This window comes from Thamnophis sirtalis, unplaced genomic scaffold, assembly GCF_051295495.1.
Source record: "Thamnophis sirtalis isolate CommonGarterSnake01/CBP01778 unplaced genomic scaffold, rThaSir2_p1.2 scaffold_7, whole genome shotgun sequence".
In the NCBI taxonomy this organism is placed as follows: Eukaryota; Metazoa; Chordata; class Lepidosauria; order Squamata; family Natricidae; genus Thamnophis; species Thamnophis sirtalis.
The window spans coordinates 84,747,586-84,765,351 of NW_028261387.1; the positions used below are offsets into that span (position 1 = coordinate 84,747,586).

Genomic DNA, 17,766 nt, shown 5'->3' on the forward strand with positions numbered 1-17,766 from the left:
CCAAACAAGCCCAAGATTAATTATATCCTACTACAAGGATCAAAACAATTATCATTCAATTTTCACTGCTTCTGATCATAGCAGTAAAGAAATTACCAAGGCAGTTTAAATAGAGTTTAGAATTACACAATCAATCCACAATTATACAAAGATGGTTGAAGAATAATGGGTGTAACTGGAAGGCTACTAGCGTAAGACATTACTGTTATTTATTGCCTATATTTAGTCTTTTTTTAAGCTGTGGTGGTTGTTTAGAGCTGCTGCTGAAAGAAATTGGAAGAATGAATTAATAAGTAAATAAAAGTAAATAAAATACGATAAAAATAGATCTGAAGGATCACTTCTACCCAGTTATATCTACTCAAATTTTCTTATTTAAAATAAAATAAAGCTCAATGAGGGGAGAGGGTTTGCTTGATTTTATTTGAATGTGTGTTCTTCCTGTGGCAAAAAGGAGGCCAGGCATTTTTGATGGCTGTGGTTGGAGGAGAAAGCTGGAAGCTACAAAAAGTAACTCAAGGCCAACATGCAATCTTGGAACGTCCAATTTCCCTAACTATGCCTTCAGGACAAGCACTGGAGCTAGAGAAAATATTGTATGTATATGTGAAATATTTACAATATTTCTCAATGACATCAAACTAGTTATTGGTTGGTAAATAAAATAACAAGATGCAAAAATCAAGTGACGTAAAAATACATTAAGGTAAAATGTTTTAATGTTTTCTTATTGGAATGTAGTTTGTTAGAATGTAATTTAACTATGCAAAGTGTGCTCTACTCAGAAGCAAAGGTGTAGCCTCAGTATAAGAGTAGGGATGTTTTGGGACATATACAGTACATACATATGTACATATCTCTAGTTCTGTGCATTTGCAAGAGTAAGAACAAAAAACAAAGCAGAAAAAGTTCACAAAAGGATTAGAAAGTATAGAAGATTCTTTTTAAAATGCAATTTGAAAAATAAGCCATATTTTAAAAGTACTTTTATGCTTTTAGGGAAAGGAAGCATGTATTCTAATCAGAAATGACAAGAAGAAATAGAATGTCCAATTCCAGAAATGAATTAGAGCTGCTTTATGCACAATAAATTGAAAATCTGAGAGACAGCCAAAAAACCTTGCGTTTTTCTCTGTATGTATAATACAAATAAATAATTTAAGGCCAATCCTCCTTGTGAATATCACTAAACTCAGCAGATCTTACTTTTGAGTATGTATTTAGCAGGCAAATATAAAGCTGTTCTATTTCACTTAAGTTCAACAATTTCTAGGTCTATTTTTTATTAAAAATCCAACCAGACATGGATAATTGCAAGGGGATAACAGTGTTTGACCTATACCAAAAGCTAATATTATCAATTGTGTATGAGTGTGTTGTGTAAGGACATTAGTTGGATTGTATTCTGCCAAGCAAATCTCCTGCTTGGAAACTTGAGGGAGCATTCCTACCAAGATTCTGGAATTCATGTAAATACCAATATTTGAATTGGCCCCAAGAGAACTGCATTTTAATTACAGGAAAATAATCTGATTTATAGGCTTTGTAATAAATAAACATCTTGCCTGGTTCCAGAGTTTGGAACTTCCTTGGTTTTCTGGTTCTGCCGTAATTTACGAGCTGAGGTTTAGGCTTTCTATTTGATTCCCTTAACCAGCTAATATCTGTGTTGTTATCATCACCTCTATATTCGGTGTCTGTGTCACTAAAAAGATGCTTGTACTTTCTATTTGTCCTGCCCTATAGAACAAAAATAATAATTTTCTTTTAAAAATAAGTATTTGTTTTATTTTAAAAGAACTTTTATTCTTTTATAGAACTGCAAAACACTTGTTCTGATTAGATATGGCCAAAAAACAAAATACCAGGCCATTTTATCTACTAGTATATTTTAGAAGCAATCACTGTTTAATTGAATGATCTGTTAAAACATTATAACCTATCCCATATCATGCATATAAATGAAAATCTAGATCTTAATCTGCTAACAAATTCAAGGTGATGCATTTTCTCAAATGTCAAAGAAACAAGTTCTTCAAAGACTTAAATCTTCATTAGCATATTCTACTTGGAAACCAGTGCAATCTGTAAAAACCAGTATTAAATTTATGAAAATAAATTATAATTGAGATCTTACTAAACACAATTCTATTAATCTAATTAACAGTATGATTTGTCTAGTTGCTATTAATGAGATTTAACACAGCACAGATTTAACATCCCTGATATATAGTATTTTAAATTAAAGCAAGTAAGATTCAACTGAATAAAAAATTTAAAAGGCAGTAAAAAAAATCTCAAGATTTTATTTTGCAGTTTCACATTGTAAAATTGTGGTATTTCCTCTCCCCATGCCACCTTCTGTCCATCTTGCAACAGCAACATATAACATGGCATTAAAAACACAATCCAACCTAGCAATCATACTAAATATACATAATAGCAGCTAAGGAGAACTATTACTATAAATAAACATCCTTGTGAGGATAAAGGTTCGTTCTCCCAGCTTGTCGGTTGGTTTCTGAACATTTAATTACCAGGGTAGGTAACATTTTCAGGGGAGTTTAGGTGATGTCAGTGTTCTGTTTATAAGGGCTTCAGGCAGGGGTGGGTTCCAGTGGTCACTACTGCCGGTTAGCTTGTGGGCCCGCCCTGCATGCTTGATGCGCACATGTGCAGTACAATAAAAAATGTTCTGTGCATGCGCAGAAGCAATAAACAAGATAGTGGTGCCATAGGCGAACCGGTTCAGGGGCGTGGCAGGCCTGGGTTGCTGCCGGTTCCAGCGATCCAGGCCGCCAAACCACTACCAGTTTGGTCGAACCAGTCCGAACTGGTAGGAACCCACCACTGGCTTCAGGTGTGTGTGTGTCAAGTGAGGGTCTTCTGATGGATTAGCTGTGAGTCATCAGTGAGTCTTGTGATGGGTTTTGTGATCACCGGAAACCAATCCACAAGCTCGGAGAACGAACCTTTACCTTTGTCCTACACCTGAGCTATAAATATTACAAACAACCTTGTACTTTACAAATTACAACTTTTACTAAAATTATGTTCCTTTTTAAAAAATACCTTCTTTTCTTGCTTCTTTTGGGTTATACTTGTTTCATTTTTCTGAGCCCTAAAACAAATAAAAACATTCTTATTGTAGTAATTAGAATGGAAATAAATGGTTCATTTGGATTCATTTTTTATTTACTTGCATAAGTAGAAAGCAACCACTTTCCACAGCTAAAGCACCTACCACATATCATCTAGACAGTTTTTCCTTTACCAAACCAACATAAAGCATGTATTTAGAATATTGCCATTATCTAATTTTATTATAATAACTCTTATTTACAAGTTTTTCTGCTGATAGACAATATACTTACATTTTCTTTGGGAGTACATCAGTAGCTTCTAAACTAATATGATGTAATTCCTGGACCTAAATAAACAGCACAAGTGTTACAGTTCCATTTGTAGCTGATTTTTCTGCCTATTTGTAAATGTTTGTCAAGTAAACAAATCATTCTTCCTATTTTTTAATGAATTTTTTTTAATACTTAAAGACAGTTTATTGTAATCTAAAAGTGTCTGGAATGCAAAACTATGATATGAAGCATCCTCACAATTTTCAGTAGGAATTTATGTGCAGAAAGAATGATGCTTCAACAGAAATCTCTTTTTTTCACTCCTAGATACTCCTAGGTCAAAGTTTCTTACAAAATATGTTCCGAAAACTGCAGTAGGGGGACACTAGGAATTTTTCATTTTTTTATTTTTAATAAACATTCATATCATCAACATTTCTACATCTTTAAATATCCACTATACCCCTTTTATCCATACATATATCTTTATATATCTATATCTATGTCCAATTTTACATATTTTTATCTACTCCAATTAATTCCATACATCTTATATCCTCCTATATATACATATATTTTTCTTATATTTCATTTTCAATGAAAATTGTATACATTTTTAGAATTGTATATCTGTAATTTTTATAAAGACTTTTTTTAAACAAAAGATAATTAGTGCTTATTTAAAATGACCTCAATATCACATATTGTTTTAAAATCTTTATTTTCTTTACAAATACAATTTGCTTTTATTGCTCTCTGAGCATGACAATATATAAGTTTTTAATACTGATTGCAATTTCAAAATTAATATATCTTAGTGTGTCAGTATTTTCTAATGGTGGGACACAAGAAACAATAGAACGCAAAGATCAGCAAAGTTATTACAAGCAGTCCTCAAATTATGACCACAATCGGGGCCAGAATTTCTTTTGCAAAGCAAGGCAATTGTTAAAGTGAGTCACACTCAGTTTTGTATTTTTTGCCATGGTTGTTAATGAATCATTGCGGTTGTTAAGCAAATCCAGCTTCCCCTATTGAGTTTGTTTGTTGGGAAGCTGGCTGAGAATGTCATAAATGGCGATTATGTGACTCCAGGATGTTGCAACTGTTATTAATACAGGCAGGTTGTCAAGTGCCTGAATTTTGATATGACAGTGAGGATGGTGTGAGAGTCTTAAGTGCAAGGAGACCAGTTGTAAGTCACTTTTTTCAGTGCTCTTGTAACTTTGAACTGTCACTAAATGAATGATAGTAAATTAAGGACTATCTGTACAGAAAATCTAGCTCAATTTCCTGGTCAGCAGCATTCTTAAATGGCTATCTAGCCCTATGTTTTTCAACCTTGGTGGACTTTGCTAGCTAATTCTGGGTATTGAAGCCCACACATCTTAAATTATCAAGGTTGAGAAACTCTTATCTAGCCTCTCCAGTAAAGTTGAGTTCATTTAATGTTGATTTGCAAGTCTCTAGGCTTGTGTTCTTAGCTTGCATACAACAACGTGAACATGCTCAAGTAAAATTGGACTTGGCTAAGCTTGTGATAACACTGACAAAAATGCACCAAAATAACCAGAAATATCCTTACTATTAATAAGGAAAACTGCATATGACATGGAGATGATCAATTCTAATAACTTTGTCTATTCTTTCCTTCTTTTATTAAGAAATACCAGTAGCAAACTTGGGTAGCTACAGCAAAGTACAATTTTAACGTAAGCCAAGAGAAGGGTGAAATTGCTATGGAATCAAACTATATTTTAGAATGAATTAATAAGAAGCATAAATTCCAAATAAGTAATATTGTTGAATATAATTATTGACATATTAATATGCTATAATTTTCTTACTCCAAGCTTTATTGTAGGTTCATCAAATCCACTTTGATTAAAGTCATAGACATCATCCCTATCAAAGGAGATAAAACTTCGTTTAGTGTTTTCTTTTCATATCTCAAATGGCTAGATTTGTATTAAATTACTGTTTACTTACACAGATTGTTTATTAGTATTGTTGTGTGGTATAGTTCTGAAATTTCCAGTCCTTTTATTCTGTCTTTTTTTCTAGGCATAAAAAAATAAGGTGATATATAACGGGCCTAGCCTACCCTGTTTCCTGAGGGTTTTTTCCCCCAATTTGTTTAAATAAAACTTCTGGATCACTCAGTCAAACAATAAAGGGCAAAGGGAGCAGTTAAATCTGTTCACGTTCACAATCAGTACATCTCCACTCTTTAAAACAAAAACATTCTTCTAGCAGCTTTTCTGTAAGATCTAACACCTTACTTATTTAGCAACATAAAGTAACATATTATGATAAGTGCAAAGCAATTAGTGGTTGGTTGTTTTTTTTTTTTGTGGATGATGTTTTTCCTTGCAGATAAAGGTGATTCCTGAACTCTGAGTCTCCCAGTTCTGTTTTGGCAGTTATTGAGCTGTGAGGAATCTTCTTTTATTTAGTCATGGGTTCACCTCCTGCTTTCCTCCCAGCTGCACTTCATCCCATTCAGTCTAAGCTGGTGATGGTGAACCTATGGCATGCATATCACTGGCGACATGGCATTTCATTTTTGGTGATATGCCAGACCTCCAGACCCTCTGGAAGTCCCATGAGGGGGTCCTCCTAGGAGGGCCCTCTGAAAGGCCTCTGGAGACATGCAAAAGCATGTGAGACAGAGGTGGGTTGCAAATCCCGGCTCTACCAGCTCGCTCGTGCTTGTTCGCATGCACATGCGCAGAAGTATCTGGGCGGGTGGGCTGAGCTTCCCGCCATCGCCACTACCAGTTTGCCCAATCCAGGCCAAATCATGCGCAATCCACCTCTAATGTGAGATGATGGCATACTTTCCTGCTCTTTTCAGAGGTTGCAAGGCCACACAAGAGCATTCACTGAAGTTTGCAGGCCTTGTGTGACTTGGAACTATCTCCTAATGACATTTTGAAAAACAAAATATTTACAATTATGCAGGTTTTTCATTTATTTAATTATAAATTTAAATCACTTAATGTAGTATCATTCATTACTCTTTATTATGAATTGTTTGGTGTGTATGTGTATGAGAGAGGATGTGGGGTGGGAGGGAGAAAGAGAGACATGCCAGCAATTTCTGAGCAGCCCAGTAATAAAACATTAAAGAGCAGCCTAGACTGGTGTTTTCCAACCTTAGGAACTTTAAAATGTGTGGACTTCAACTCCCAGAATTCTCCAGCCAGCATTCACCAACCAGAATTCTGAGAGTTGAATCCATATATTGTAAAGATTCCAAGGTTGAGAAATACGATCAGTTCAATTACAAAACTTGAAAAAATACCACTATAAATGCCACTCTTGAAACCAAACCAGAAGTGGTATTCAGCCAGTTCTGAGAGCTTCTGGAGAACCAATAGCAGAAATTTTGAGTAGTTTGGAGAACTGGGAAATAGGCTGGCACCTCTCCCGCTGCCTCCCAGCTGACTTTTTGTTACCTTTTGTTGCCCTGAACAGGAGAACGGAGCTGGAAAGCACATTAGTGGGATGGGGAGGGAATGGGGATTTCGCAGTATCCTTCCCCTGCCATGCCCACAAAGCCACACCATGCCCACAAAGCCATGCTCACAGAACCAGTAGTAAAAAAATTTGAATCCCCCTACTGAACAAAACCATTTATTTGGTTCAGAGTTCAAATACATTTAATTCACCATGCCTAAAAACAAATACCTAAAACAATTTTCAGACAAATTTGTAAAGGAAAAAAAAATACCTTATCATCGCTATCAATTTTATTTAATGGCATGCTGTAAGAAAAATGGATGGAATAGAAATCAATACCAAGCTAGAAATCTTCATTTGGAAATAAAGTTGTATTTAAATAGCAATCTTAAGTAATATAATTAAACGATGAAATACATTCCTTGAAAAGGTTTCAAGAACAGCCATGCTAGTCTGTTGCATAAAAAAATAAGAAAAAGTTGTAGGCACATATTATGGCATGAATGAATGTTTATAGATTATGAAATAGTGAACTGTGGTCTATGCTTGGAGGTGCTTTGGATTGGCCAACTTTGGCTCTCCAATGGCTCTTGGACAGGGTGTCAAACTTGATTTCATTGAGGGCTGCATCAGGGATGTGAGGACACACCTCAGAGGGTGTGGTCAGCTTGACATCACTCATGGGTGTGGCCAGCTTGACATCACTCATGTCGGGGATGCTTGTGTTGGCCTGAGCACTCTGCCAATGAAAACATGCTCCTGAGCTCCATTTTAGGCTGCCATGGCTCCTACAACCCTCTGCCAGTGAAAACGGAGCTCGGAAGAGCTGCATGCAGGAGGCCATGGCAGCCAAAAACAGAGCTCGGAGACCCATTTTCACTGGCAGAAGCACCGCAGGTCAATCCTTCACTGTTACCAGCGTGGCCCCGCGAGCCAGATCTACACTATATTGCCAAAAGTATTTGCTCACCCATCCACATAATCAGACTCAGTTGTGTGAGAATACTTTTGGCAATATAGTGTAAATACCCCGCAGGAGGATTCAGATCCCGGGCCTTAAGTTTGACACCCCTGCTCTAGTACTCCAGTACGAGCTTCAGACTGTCCTAGAGCAAAGAGCCCTCACAACTTTTTGCTCAGGCACCATTTCAGGTGCTTTTACTAGCTTTTTTTTAAAAACCAGGTGTCACTGGGGAAAAGAAATCTGCGAACTAATACAGAGAGCCATCAACTTACAACCACAATTTGAACTGGAACTTCCTCTGCTAAGTAACACAGTTGTTAAGTGAGTTGTGGCCCATTTTATAACCATTTTGTGACCAGCTATCAAGCAAATCCAGCTTCCCCTACTGACTTTGCTTGTCAAAAGCCCTGTGGGAAGATCACAAATTACGATCATGTGACCCAGGATGCTGCAACTGCTATGAATGCCTGCCAAGCGCCCCAATTTGATCATGTGACCATAGGGATCCTGCAATAGTTGGAAGTGCAAGGACCAGTCATAAGTCGCTATTTTAAATACAGTAGTCTATAGTATTGCCATAAGCAATTTTCTAATAGATGTTAATGGTAGTAAAGATGTCGAGATCATTTATTTTTATAAAATTAATTCCATTTTGCATTTGATTACTTTCAGTATATTTTATTAGTATTTTCAGGCAACAGAGGGGGAAGCAGCTCCAAATCTTTAAACTTCAAAATATGATAACATTTGTTTTAAAAAATGTGACATTATTCATAAACTGAAATATAACCTTACAACTATATTACTCTTATGTAAAAGAATCACCTAATCTGTAAGATGGATGGCATGTAAATTTAATGAATAAAATAAATAAATGTAATGCAATTAATAACACAAAAAGTGAAAGACTGGGAAAAAATACAGAATCACTAAAAATTTTGTTCCGTTTCATGATAATATTAGAAAATTTTTAAAGAGATAAAAGATAAACGTAGGAAAATGTAAAAAAAACTACATTAAGATAACTAAAAAAGATATTTACTTTTTAACATGCAGTATCTATTTACATTTCAGTTACATAAAAAGAAAAAATATATACAATACCTCCTATCAGAAAATGACTGATACAATTTTGCTGTATTTTTTATACCATCCTTTTCTTTATATCTTTTGTTGATTTTACTTATTAACATTTCTGCTGCTTCAATCACATCTTTTGATTTTGTTTTCTGAAAAAAAGAAAGAAAAAAATTCAATACGGTGGCGTCCTTAATGCTTTCTGTTCTTGGTGTTTGCCAATTAGGGTTACCAAATATGTCAATAATATAAGAAATAGTTAATAAACTAAAAGCAATCACTATTTTGATTTAGTATATAACTAGAAAAGCAATGCTGAGGTTGTTTACCTTCTCATAATTTATTTGATCAGTTTTCTTATTAGCAGTCTCTTTTGCAGCAGGTGATACATTCAATCTAATATCATGATCATTCATTTCAGACATTGATTTAGAGTGCCTTGAAGTTGTAAGAGAACTATTATTCTTTTTGGTAGCAGGAAGTGATATTTCAGATGTGTTGACACTCTTTCTGCTTTTACTTTTTGGTATTTTCTCATCTAAATGCTTAACATTGGTTTGTGAATCTGGTATTTTATTGGTTTTGCTGTGTTGCTCCTCTATGATTTTGCCACTGCAATGCTGTTTATTTCTGAACTCGGAAGAAGTCATTGTAAATATTGAAGCAAAAGCTCTTTGCTTAGCAGCTCTGTCACTTATATTAGCAGCTAATAAAAAACAAAAACAAAAGTTTAAAATTAAGTAAAGTGTTATAAATTACCATACTTATTAAAAAGGAAGTCAACTCAGAATTGCATGTTTTTACAGACACAAAAATTATACAGCTTATCAACTTAGGGCTGCCAACTCCAGGTAAAACCACTCCTAGGGATTTCCTCCAATATGTTTGCATGTATTTTCACATTTGTATGCCTGTTTGTATATATAGCTATTGGTTTGAAGCCACATTCTTAAAAGTGCAATTCTAGGATAAATAAATAAATATTAGTTGCATTAATAACTATTGCTTAAAATTAATTGCCTGTAAAAAGGGCATTCAATCCAGGGACATGCAGTCATCATGAAAAGAAAAAAAAATGTAAAAGGAAAAAGGCTGAGCTGGTTGCTGCCAGAGTCACAGGGGATGCTTAGTGCTTAACTGTTTAAAAAAGCCTCTAAAAAAGTGCCCTTTATAGGAGGAGGCAGGAAAATGATCTGCCTCATCTAGTTTGGTGTTTTATGATCACTCGAGCAGAGTTAAGCAAGGGTTAAAAGCCGAAAAATTCCTGACATAGATGAGGCACTTTATTCTTCTGCCTCCTCCTGCACAGGGCACTTTTTAGAGGCTTTTTTAAACAGTTAAGCACTAAGCAGTCATCCACGGTGATTCTGGCAGCAACTAGCTCAGCCTGACCTCAGCTCTTGCCTTTTTCCTTTTACATTTTTTTTTCTTTTCATGATGGCAGACAAGAGCAGAGTTGAAACAGCTGGAAAAGGTACATGTGTGGGTCGGAGGGAGGGGGAGGAATTCAAACTTCATCCTCAAGTGTAGATCCCTCCCCAAGTATAGTTTGATTGCATGCAGAGCTACATTGCCTTTACACAGACACACACACACACACACACACAGAGACACACACACACAGAGCTGGATAAAAGTATATAAGCCCAGCTTCACTGATTACAAGTTTGAAAAGGCAACGTGGCTCCACCTGCAATCAAAGGCTCGGATCGGAAGGGAGCAGGGGAATGGGGGGTGGTATGACAGAGGAGCTGCTTTCAAGCCATTGGAAAATATATCCAATTCAATTTCTGTTTTTGTGTTTGTTTGAGAGTGAGTGAGAGAGGGATCCAACTTCTCTGTGTGTGTGTGTCTGTTTGAGAGAGGGGGGAGGGAAGGAGAGAGGAGGAAGGAGGGGGAGGGAGAAGAAAAAGAATGAAGGAAAACTTTTTCGCAAAGGAGAAAAACAAATGCTGTCGCTTTAAATCGGAACTGAGCATGCCTGGCTGTGGAATTCTGGGAGTTGAAGTCCACAAGTCTAAAAAAATTTGAAACTACTGTGTCAGTGCCTCACCAGCCATAAACCTCACTGCACATCACTGATTCAATCTTAGAAATTAATTGATCCTCTATCTGCATACCACTGTGTCTCTCATTCACAGGCCGTACTTCCTGTTTTCAGAGGGAGGAGGAGGAGATCCTCAGATCTATCCTAAGCTATGGGTGCATGCAAACCATTCTCCTCCTGTCAACCCAACCTACCTCACAAGTATGTTAAGGAGGGAAAATAGGTCTTGCCCCACATTTAGATATTAAGTGCATATCAAATAAAAATAGTAAAGAGGAAAACAGGATGCAGGTGGGATGAGGGGAAGGACAGGAAGCTAAAGTCTAGAACAGAACTAGATGGAGAAATGGAGAGGAGGCAAGAAAAAAGAGATAAATGGCTCTTAATGGGAAAGAGGGAGAAAGGAGAGAAGCCTTTTCGCAACTGGCAGAAAGAAATAATTCTTCCACTGAGGTGGAATAAATGCTTCTGTTATTAAATCATGCTGGTGGTTGCTGGAAGCTTGGATATCGAGATTAAACACTCCCAGACTGACTGTGGAGGAGAGGGATAATCTCCTTTGCTTAAGTGTTGACTTTTAACTTTTTTATATTAAGGCCTAAAGTGTTTGTCCTCTACGTGAGCTTGTGCCTCAGGTAGAAGAAATGGAGTGGGAGAAATATGGACAATCATGAACACAATGAATTGGATAATCATATTAGAGTCCTAACTGACAATGGGTAAAAAATGGTTACCCCTTTCAAGAGATATTTGCTTTTTTCCCACATATCTGCTTCTTTTCTGCTATTAGAAGATAACCAAGATACACAAACACACATATAGCAAACACAGTTTAAAGGTAACTATTTTTTCGAAATTCTTTATTTGGATAATTGTGAAAAAAACTAATATAACTTTGATATGACTTTTTATATAAAGATGTAACCTTGATATACTATACTTTCTGACGCAGTAATCTTCTGACATTGAGTTATTATTGTTTCAGGTATCCAGCACTTTGTTTTTTTCTGAGTTTTAATTTCAGCAACAAAATTGTTTGAAAGGCCAGGCAATCTAAAAAAAAAACATACATATTTTAGCAACTTTTTAACATGTTCATAATTTGATTTATGTGATTGTTTCAAATATAAAATGCATTCTGTTTAAAAAATATTAGCCAAATTGTGCAACTATTTGTAACTTGGCTGCTTATATGAATCCAAATGTATTTCCCCATACAAAGCTGGGGGGGAGTTAATTACAGTTTTCCCAATATTTATTGCCATGCTAATTTGCATTTCTTGATATTCATTTTCTGGGGTTTTTTCAATCAAAATAAACTGTAACTATTCTGAATACCAAGCTACTGTTTATCATATTTTTGCATTCAAATTACTGACTAATCAGTTCAATACTGATCTGTATACAATGTTGCCTTTCCGCATTTTGTAAATATTTTAAAACTCACCTTCCTTCCAATCATCCTAATAGTATGCTATGAAGAGTAATGATTTTTCTAATTCAACAGACAAATGAATAGAGATACACCTGTAGAAGACACCTAAACTCCGTGCATGATTTTGGAGAAAAGAAAGCTAGAATCTTTTTGTTTCTTTGCTTTGGAGGAAGTTAATAAAGCCGCTAGTATTCTCAGGGCCCTTTCAGTTAGACAAGTAGTGAACATGACATTCTGCAGGTTTGAAGTGAAGACAGTTGGTACTGATTTACTTGCATTTTTTGTGTTCAACTATTATCTACCTTGAGCTGAACAATGATTGGCTGAAGGTACTGTCTGTAATATCATGACATCCAGAGATGCAAATATAAAGGTAACCATGCCAAACAAATTTTCCTTTGCATCAGTGCATGGTGGAAAAGCAGTCATAGCAACAAGAACTGCTTACTTATGGAAGAGACCAACCACACAATCAAGCATTAAAAACTTTCCTGAATGCTAGCAGTGTTGATACTAATCTGACCCAATGCAACATTTTGGCCATGGAAAGGGGTAGCAACAGAAAAGACAGGCCTTCATGGTCCCTGATGACAACAAATCCTTCCTGATAAGAGTTAATTGTATAGGCAAAAACTGCTGTAATAAGTTGGCTGTGCAAGTTTCCAGGTTCGAAATGTGGGGTTCGGAGTTCAATAATCTTTATGTCAGAGTAATATATTAATGTACTGTCTCTAAAACAAGAAATAAAGAAGTAATGATAAAAATTTGGCAAATACTATTTTTTAATCCTATACAAGAACAACTACAATGCTGAAAACCCCTCCTTTCTAGTGTCCATGTAGATACTTGTTGTTGAGAAATCAGATAAAAGGTAACTAGTTGCATTCCTGACATATATATGTAGAAAATCTCTACCAACATGAAATTAGAGCAGAGTGTGTTGTTCAAATTAGGCATATTAGCATATATATTACTTATCTATAATTATTTGTAGTACTTACAATGATTTGTCACTTTTATATACTGGTGGTTGGGAATCAGGAACAATATCACTTAACTCATCTATGTGAAACATATATATTAAATTAGACATGAAATGCGATCCTAAGATTTGCTAGAACAACATGAAAACTATTTAAAAGGATGTCTATTGAAATATGTTGAGCAATTTACCTAAATTTTGTTTTCCATTGATATCTAGATCTTCCTCATTGTGGATCATATTTTTCATTTTCTCAGCTGGAATTTGCTATATGTATACATAATAAATCACAAATATTATTAAAATGCATATTTATTTATATTACTTTTTACACCAATTAGTTACGTACAGGATACAAAAACATATCCCTGATTAAAAGTGAATTTAATATTTTCTAAATAATATTTCACATATCTATGGCCCTCTTTTATTGAACTATTTTTCCAAGCAACTTTGACATCTTATGTTACTTTCCAAGCAATCTGTTGGAAGATTAAGCTGTCCCCTATTTTTTTTCCATATAAAGCTTGTTCTTTCTCTTCTTGCAATTATTCTACTTCACTTTTGTTTCTTTCACTTATTCTCTTTTTTAACGATTAATTTTTCCAATTTCCTTTACCAAATTGGATTATTATTATCAAAAATATTGTACTTCAAATACAGAATTTCTCAACTGCCATGTGTACTTCATTAACTCTATTTTTTTTTCAATTACTCTTTGGGGAAATGTGTACCTTTTAACCAAACTTTGGAGGTTAGAAAATATTCATGTATTTTTTAGATTTAAATTTGTTCTACAAATCTAAAGTAGTTACCTTCTCAAGAGAAGTATTCCTATTAAGAGCCTTGGTTGCAGAAATTAGAGGTGCACAATTATCTTTTCGGCCAGCCTTCATAGCGCTTGTCTCAGGTACTGAGAAAACTTCATTTCTTTCCACTAAGCTCATCATCTGAAGAGGGGTTTTAATCTTCCCTTTTCGTGGAGTGGCTGGGAAAGAACCCATAGTTCATTTCTTTCAATGCAACTTGTACTGCTTTGTGACATTTCCACGTAAATTACAGTAAATTGAATTCGCTGTTTCGTGGAAAAGAATTGCTCAAGGCGTCCTTCAGTTTTACAGTGGATTAACCAATATTCATCACCCTGAGATCCTGCCTCTTAAGAACCCATACAAGATTCTGATAAACCAAATGCTACATGTCAATGGAAGTTAAGATGGGTTAAGTGAAGATACTGCACCCCAACAGAGGAAGGTTATAAAACAATCTGGATGTAAACAAAATGCACTCTTGATGTTTGCATTAAAACATAGCGTGCAGCTCTTCTCCAGAATCTATCATTGCTAGTAAATTGGGTATTAACATAAGAAAAACCCAAAGTAAAATTGTTTCCACAGAACTTGATTTCTAGAAATGCTGCTTGACTGTGATTTTCTTTTGTCTCTTGATGGCCGTGTGACGTTTAGAAACTCCCCTGCTAGCTCCCTTTATCTGGTGTGAGGCAATAAATGAATTCATATTCGAATAGCTTGAAGTGAATAGCTGGGAAGTTTTCACCACTTCTAGTGCTTATCCAGAATTCTGTTTCCATAGCACACAGGAAATATTCCCTTTTAGGGATTATGGAACTCTCTAAACTCATACTATTTCCATGGAGGCTCAGTTCTCTATTTCTTTATCAGAACCACCACAAACTAGTCTCCTGTTTCATATAAAATTTTTGTCAAGCCTAGGGCTAGAGAAGAAAGACAGTAAAATGATTCATCTCAGCCTATCAGGTACGTAAGAGTTTCCGGGCTACTTCGTTTCCACTGAAAAATGGGAACACAATCTGTCAACTCACTAGGCCATAAATGATACTACTTATGATAGTCATGCTAATAGCTCTATGTACAGGGAATTGTAGAGTAAAAAAAATAATTACAAAACTTGAAGTGATTTTATGAGGTCAACTTGACTGCAACCTGCAAACTCACTAACATCATTTCTAGAGGCTAATGATAGCTATTGACCCATGATGATAGAGGAACATTTTCTAAAAATAATAAAATACATTAACAACATACTGAATGAAGGCACAATACAATATGTCATTTAACTTACAAGTACTAATTAAGGGAAATGGACTCTGCACAGAAAACCTGGACATAGACGACACAATCATTGATGCTTCGGACATTTTCCTTTTACCAGGGGTGGTCTTGAAATAAAATGAGAAGTATAATTTAACCTAGCATTCAACCATTTAATCAAATATAACAAAACAAGAATTCTTCTTTTCTATTTGAAAGCTTAAACTACCTTGGATTGACTTGTTTGGAAGTCCATCTCACTGGCTTTTTTACTTAGATTGATCTCTGCCTGAGGATATTGATGTTGAGAGGAGAAACTATTTTTTTCTTCCTGTAATTTACATTCTTTCTCTTTCAAAGGTGATAACTGACTTTCCGGTATAAGAACCTAGTCATTTCAAATATTAAAAAATCCCATTATAACTATGCTTTCAAATAAGACTAAATTCCAGCCAGCAATGAGGACATTTATATTATAAAATAGTTGATCTTTTGAAACCTTAGCCTTGATCCAATTTTGTTGTATTAAAGTACAACTTATCTGTAATATTTTAAGGATACTAACTAGTGATTCCCTTACTCTGGTTATCCCATGCAATACAGCCCCCCCCCCCCCCCCCAGTACTTATAATGGTATGAATTTTTTTAGATCAGGAAACTTTGGGATGAGGGTTCAACTGATTGACCAATAGATGGCAGCAAAGAGAGAAGAAGTGGGTAAGTGGGCTAAATAAACCCATCAGCTTTCATGGTACCGCCTCTCCTTTTATTCTAACAAAGCTGCAAATGCTATATGTTCACTTTTAAATAAAATTCCCCATTAATTTCATATTACATTAGTATAATAATGCTTAGAAGTATTATGGTTCAGATTAATCATCCTGTAAATTCCAATTGTTAAAAATTAACTTCACTGACCTAATAGAGAGATCCTATATATTGGGATCCAATTGTTTGCTGAATAGGGGCAGGATTAATTTTCTAAATTAGTAGGAAGTTTTTATGAAAGGCACATTGACAAAAAACAATAAAATCTACTGTATATCATCTGTAGCTTCAAAATTTGCATTCCATATGTATTGCTCGGATTAAACACATGTATTAAAATATTTATCATCGCAATTGAAATATTTACCTGTGATCCACTTTCATCAAAAACTACATGTACCATTGTTTTTGCAACTGACACAGTATTCTTCCTTGTAAACCCCTGAAGCAATATATAAGCAAAAAGAGGAAGGCATTACATAAAAAGGTCATTTTCTTTCTAGCTTAGTTTATTTTTATTTACCATAAAAAGGTGATTCATACATTTTGTTGCTTTCTGTTTCATTGAGAAACAAATCCTCCAGATTGCAAACATTTATAAAATATTTTTTCAATTCTTTCATTTTCATCCTACTTGAAAGTAACACTGCAAATTCAGTATTTTTTTTTTAAAAAAACAACTAGATGTGAAAAGTGTATGTGTGCATGTACATACACATGCACACCTTTAAGTCAGTGTCGACTCTTGCCAACTACCTGCAATTTTTATTTTTAAAGATTTCAGAAGTGAAATCTTAGATCACCTAGCTGGCTTTGTGCCTAAGGCAGGACCAAAACTCACAATCTCCCAGTTTCTAGTGTGATGCCTTAAGAAGAACACCAAACTGGCTTTCTAGATGAAAAATTTATTTATTTATTTATGACTTATTATCTGACATGGTAATTTAAAACCCAGGAATATTATAGATTTTTAAAATGTAAACAAAAGTGTATCTCATTCTTTCTTTATTTTATGGTTGTTATTATTATTCAGGCAATAACTGTTGAAATTATGCTATCTTCAACCGCGTAGATACAGACAAGTATTGTCAACTATAAACATAATAGTAAACAGTGGTTAGTAATTTTTATTCCACAAGAGAAAAAGAAAAAGACATTACCTGACATTTTGTTGCAGCATAAACTTTTCTTACTGCATCCGTAATTTCCAATGCAGAATCGAAATGCAAGATTATTGTCTCACCTTCCTGGACACCAACAGATATTGGGTTGTTTAGATGTACCATTAGCAATTTCTCTTTTTCTTTTTCTATACAGAAATGAAACATATTCTTTAGTATTAAATAGTTGTTTGTTTGGAAGTAACATACCATATTTTTTGAAGTATAAGACACACCTTTTTCCCTCAAAATCTGGGTACGTCTTATAGACTGAACATAGCATTTTTTGCCTCCTGAAGCCCTGCCCCCTTCACCAAAAGGCCATGCATAGCTTTAGGAGGCTTTCAGAGTGCTCCTGAGGGCTGGGAAGGGCAGAAATGAGTGAAAAACAGGCCGTTTTTTGCTCGATTTTGGCCTCCCCCCTCTATAAGCCTCCTAAA

General features: G+C 35.1%; 1 protein-coding gene across 1 annotated transcript in view; it reads right to left on the reverse strand.

Annotated features, from left to right (window-relative positions):
- Positions 1-17,766, reverse strand: part of SYCP2 (synaptonemal complex protein 2) — a 42,412-nt gene that overhangs the window by 15,162 nt on the left and 9,484 nt on the right. Inside the window, exons 11-24 of the mRNA XM_087720867.1 lie at positions 17,327-17,475; positions 16,534-16,608; positions 15,628-15,786; positions 15,430-15,526; positions 14,142-14,314; positions 13,518-13,593; positions 13,346-13,406; positions 11,850-11,962; positions 9,192-9,568; positions 8,890-9,014; positions 7,093-7,126; positions 3,375-3,430; positions 3,073-3,121; positions 1,683-1,740 (exon numbers count right to left, since the gene is read on the reverse strand). Of these exons, the coding sequence (XP_087576993.1) occupies positions 1,683-1,740; positions 3,073-3,121; positions 3,375-3,430; positions 7,093-7,126; positions 8,890-9,014; positions 9,192-9,568; positions 11,850-11,962; positions 13,346-13,406; positions 13,518-13,593; positions 14,142-14,314; positions 15,430-15,526; positions 15,628-15,786; positions 16,534-16,608; positions 17,327-17,475 (1,602 nt within the window). The remainder of the gene's footprint in view (positions 1-1,682; positions 1,741-3,072; positions 3,122-3,374; positions 3,431-7,092; positions 7,127-8,889; positions 9,015-9,191; positions 9,569-11,849; positions 11,963-13,345; positions 13,407-13,517; positions 13,594-14,141; positions 14,315-15,429; positions 15,527-15,627; positions 15,787-16,533; positions 16,609-17,326; positions 17,476-17,766) is intronic.